This window comes from Alligator sinensis, unplaced genomic scaffold, assembly GCF_000455745.1.
Source record: "Alligator sinensis unplaced genomic scaffold, ASM45574v1 scaffold432_1, whole genome shotgun sequence".
NCBI lineage: Eukaryota > Metazoa > Chordata > Crocodylia > Alligatoridae > Alligator > Alligator sinensis.
Window position 1 is genome coordinate 815,945 of NW_005841998.1, and position 5,033 is coordinate 820,977.

The window sequence follows — 5,033 nt, forward strand, 5'->3', positions numbered from 1 at the left end:
CCCTTTCTGTAGGGACAAAATCTTGAGGACCTACACACCATTCTTGTAGCAGGTGGTTTCTGACTTCTACCCGAGTCATCGGATTACAATACCCTTCTTCCAGAAACTCACTCTGCCCAAACCTTCTCCTCTGCACTCACTCAGTGTCAAGAGGGCTTTGGCTTATCACCTTCCTAGGACCAAGTCCTTCTTTAACTCTGCAGTTCTTTGCAGCTGCAGTGAAAGGTCCTAAGAGCTCAGGATATCAATCCAGAGCTTGCCCACATGGATATCAGGCCGTACACAACTGGTATGAGACTGCAAAACTGGAGGTGCCATTATTTGCACCACTCTGCCAGAGCCCAGGTGTTTACCATACTTCCTTTCACAGTAGCTCAGTATACAGTATCTGCAAGTCAGTTACAGAGAGCTAAGTATGTGCCCGCTAAGTGTTACACTATTATGGCCTCCAGGGCAGATGCTGTTTTTGAGAGGATGGTTCTCCAGTTGCTGTTCACCAAAAAGGGACTCTTGAGCCCAACCCCAGAGCACGTGTGTGCTGCTTTGGAATTTATCGAGTGAAAGTAACTGGAGTTCAAAACATATTGGCCATATTCACATTGCTCCCCCTGCCTGTTTCTCTGAGGCACAGACTCTTAAGTATGGCCCTCTTGGGATCTGGGGTTTGGGGGTGAGACAGGTGCTGCTGATGGAAAAAGTATCTGGTCAAAGGTTCGTGAGTGAGAGTACACGTGTGGACAGGCTCAAAGTATTCCAGTTATTGGTAACTTTCAGAACTACCGTTTTGCTTGCTTTTTATGTAGAAAGCATAATCTCTCTCTGTTAGATATTTGTACTATAAAATATTACAGGTCAGCCTGACCCAATTTATTTTGCTGGTAAAATCTTTTCTCAACAGATAACTTGTCACCTTTATTTCATATGCCCAGTCACTGTGAAAACTATCTTTTTGTGGGTGGAAGTCAGTCCTAATAGACTTATCTTCTGAAGCTTGTGCATCCGCAAGGTGACAAAGGGACATCTGCTGGTTTCACATAGTTGCGCATTTCTGGGGAGATTTAGTTTTTGCAGTTTAAATTTTTTTTTATTTACAATTGGCAGGGAAGTCTAGTTGGCCTGGTGGATTATCCTGATGATGAAGAGGAAGATGAAGAGGAGGAGACATCTCCAAGGAAAAGACCTCGTCTTGGTTCATAAAAACCTTGGAATAAACTTTTATTGTGGGGTCTCAAATGCTGCAACTGTTCAAAGAGCTAAAAAGAGTCTGAATCGGAAAGCTTTCTCCCTTGAATATATAAGATAATACAAGGAGTAGCAAAAGAAACTCAGTATATCAGCTAGAAAGGTTTAGTTCTATAAACTCAAGGCTTCCAAGGAACTTAATCTCTTTCTAGTAAATAAGGAGTCTGCCATTCAGGCTGTCAAGAAAAAAAAAAAGGTGGGTTAGTATTCAGAACCTGGATGATGGCTTCTCAACAAGGAAAGTCTCAGGTTTTGGGAGGGTCTGGGGAGGGGAAATAAGTATGGTAAACAATTTTTAATATTGCAGGGTTTTCCCCAGTGTGTAACAGCTAGGAAAAAATGTAAAGCTTCAACTTCAAACCCAGTAATCTTAATTTTGTAATGGTGCTGTCCGTTGTGTTTTAGCAATTGCCTCTTTTTAAAATATGAAGGGAAAATGAATTCTATTTGCAGAAAAATAAGTCCAGACTTTGGGACCAGTAGTTGCAAATTCAACCATGCTTCTGCCCGTGCAAGTAGGGAGCACCCTGTATTATAGTGCATGTTGAGTTGTTGGGTTTTTCAGTTCATGATTTGAAGCAGAGAAAAAGGAAGCCGGATTCAAAGTGGACAGTTGTGTTAATCTGCTTGTTTTTTAAACTAGATATCCAGTGATATCTATGCCAAGGATCAGTAGCTCTCGAGCAAATACTGAGAAACGGCTAGCACTAATAAAGTAGTGCTGTAAACTACACGAGTACAGCCAGCACCTCATGTTACGAAAGATACTAAACTGAGTCACGTTCTGCTTTGTTGTAGTGAAGCTCTCTCTCTTCCTTGAGCAGCAAGTGTATTTTCACATTTACGAGTTTAAATTGTATAACTGAGGTGGTAATAAGAAACACTAACCAGTTTTGAGTAGTGTTGAATTTAGTGGCATTTAACACCTGAGTCATTTTGGACCAAGATGGAATTATTACTAATAGTGCACCAGGCGATTTGAGGCAGAATCAACATGCAGCACCTGAATCTGGGTGTAATATGAAAGCTGTTGTTTTTTTTTTTTAAAGTAAGAAGCACATTCCATGTATGTAAGCAAATTGCAACAGAATAGGTCAATTGATGGAGGCAAACAATTTGAGGTTTTATTTTCAGAGCATCAGTGAACTGTAAATATTTTAATGTTAGTGTGCCCATATATGATCTGAGATCATGAAGTGAGAAGAAATTTCCCAAATTACAATTAATGTATCAGAGATGTTAAAATATGAAAACAGCTGGAAACCACCACATAGTTCACTCTTGTAATACGTGTTATGGGTCCATTTCTCCTGGAATAGTTTAAACTGAAGCAGTTCCCCTGTTTTGGAGATTTTTGTAGTTAATTTTAATTTTAGCTATTGTTTGGAAAAGATGGGCTGTCTGTGTAGATATGAAGTATAGTTTTTTCCATAAAACAGAAGTTTATTTTGTATTAAAAATACCACTGTACTTGTTTTACACCATTTGTATACATGTGGTGATATTAATGCTGAACTGTAAAATTCAGGAATTAAAATGTGACCCTGTAATTCCATAATTATTGCTTTTGTTTGGTTTGTTGTACATGGTAAGTCAAATCCTAATTTTGAAAGGTGACCATTTTAGAGTATACTGTAATGAGACATGCAGTTTTTAAACAGTCAGTATATACCACTAGTTCAACTACCAGACAGAATGTGTGAGTTCTGAGCACCCACAAGCTGGACACAAAGCATTCTGATGGGTGACAGTTAATGTGCGTGGACCTGGGGGAAATACATTGTTGCCCCTTGTGGGCTCCAGGCAACCAAGAATGGGGCTCCCCCTCCTATCCATCTGAAATAAGAGACCTTAAAAGCTAAGGCAGCGAGGAAGTCAATCCTTGGCTGGTTCAACCAAAATTGCAGTGTTGTAACTAGTTGCTCCCTTCCCTGATCTCCACTTCAGGGTTGTGGTTTTTTGTGACCAGTCTCCCTTTCTCCCCCCCTTAAAGATAACAGATTCCTATAAATCTATACTTAGCTTTAATGAAGAAGCTCAAAAGTCATGCAGTATGTGCCTTTCCCCTTCAGAGGCTCAAAACGCATCAATCATCACCTGATCTGTAACATTAGTTTATCAGGGTTTTGGTTTTGTTTTTTTTAAAAAGAAAGAAAGATGGATTACCCCAAAATGTGCTTTCATTGTTTTTCCTCTAATTTTCTTTCTGAAAACTTGTCTGGAGCTTTAAGGATACATTCAGACCAGCTTTTGAGCTTTTTTTTACAGTATGTGAATGTCATGGATTTTTCTAGTTGCTCTAGAATAAAACTATAGGAAAAGACATTTGATGTTATCTTAAGGCTTTGGATATTTTTATCAAACTTTTTAAAACCCTTTTTATGGGTGACACATTGTGTTCCCTCTGGCTAGCTAATCTCCAGGATCACCTGCCTCAGGCAAACCAAGATTCTTCTCCCTGATATACCACATCCTGTATGGATTCTGCTATGGTACAGCCCACATTCTAATGCCTGGGGCCCCTCCACTGCAGATTTTTTTTAATATTACATCTGCCAACATGTATCAGTTATAAATGCTATTTTAATAAAAAGTTACATGAAATTTGGATTGGCTGGGTTGGCTTTTATTCACTTACTGCTCTAGATAAAAGCTTGCAGATACAGGTCTTGCAGGGGAGAGATGGGGGGCAGTTCTTTTCCTCTGAGATGACTAGTCTAAGCAGCATTTATGGTAAATGAAATGGTAACACTGATTTCAAGATCTTGAATTCTGGGATGAGACCAAACAAAGCAACGTGTCAAACTGAAAAGGTACGCATGTTTTGTGCAGAAAACATCACGGGTTACTGAAAAAAGGCCAGGGAAGTTTATAAATAAAGGAGCCTACAATTAACATGGAAATTGCCTGTGTCTCCTGACTTAAAAGGTTTCAGTTGCATTTTCTGTGTCTTAAACATAAGATTATCAAGCAGTATTTCCTTGTTAGCTAATTAAACTTTATTTGACAACTGAACATAATTATTTGCTATAATGACAGATTCTAATAAAAGGAAAAAGTTCTGGTTTTAAGAAGTTTTCAGATAATATTCTCCATGTTGTAAACATTTCTAATACATTTTGAGATGGAAGTGTTTTATCTCTAGCTTTAACAAGTGTTTGAATGATTTAAAATCCATTGTTGTTCTACATATTATTAAGTGGCTATGGCCACGGCTTTAAAAAACAGGTGCCTAAATTTTGGATCCTGAGTCCTTACTGAGGTCCTCACCTTGTTAGGGTTCAGCATCCAGCAGATTCAGCTGATCTTTGTGAAACTGAGTTTTCAGAAATCTTAGCCTGCATGGTAAATGAGTTTTAAATCCAGTTTCAGCTCCATCATTGTTTTTATGTATATGAAGAATTGAGTTGCTCATGTTCTGTAAAATGCATATATAAAAATAATATGTTTGAAAGCAAGCACATCAAGTTGTTGGTTAAATAATTTATTCTAGATGAAATTCTGTTCTTTTCCTATGGCCTGAAATTCCTTGAACTACCGCTTATTAATAACTTCTTCTTTAAGTTTTGCTGCGAGCATTCTCCTCTTTAGCAGCAGTCTTTGCTTCTCCTCTTCTGACATTTCCTGAAAACAAAATTAAAATTCTGTTACAGTAAGTAACCTCAATGGCCTTGTGGAAAATGGTGAAAAAATACCCTTTAATAAGAGGAATCTTCCTTTGACAGGTCCAATGTTAAGCATATACCACAAAACCACAAGTCAGTTCAGACAGTAAATAAGATATTTTTTCC

At 38.3% G+C, this 5,033-nt stretch overlaps 2 protein-coding genes across 4 annotated transcripts in view; one reads left to right on the top strand and one right to left on the bottom strand.

Moving 5' to 3' along the window:
• Positions 1-3,720, top strand: part of PPP4R3B (protein phosphatase 4 regulatory subunit 3B) — a gene marked incomplete at its 5' end in the record, with an annotated part of 43,668 nt that extends 39,948 nt beyond the window's left edge. Inside the window, one exon of the mRNA XM_014518965.1 lies at positions 1,102-3,720. Coding sequence (XP_014374451.1) covers positions 1,102-1,197 — 96 coding nt within the window. The remainder of the gene's footprint in view (positions 1-1,101) is intronic.
• CFAP36 (cilia and flagella associated protein 36) overlaps positions 2,276-5,033 on the bottom strand; it is a 51,019-nt gene continuing 48,261 nt past the window's right edge. For all 3 annotated transcript variants that reach the window (XM_014518972.2, XM_014518973.2, XM_014518971.2), the window contains one exon: positions 2,276-4,866. In XM_014518972.2, coding sequence (XP_014374458.1) covers positions 4,777-4,866 — 90 coding nt within the window. In that variant the 3' untranslated portion in view covers positions 2,276-4,776. The remainder of the gene's footprint in view (positions 4,867-5,033) is intronic.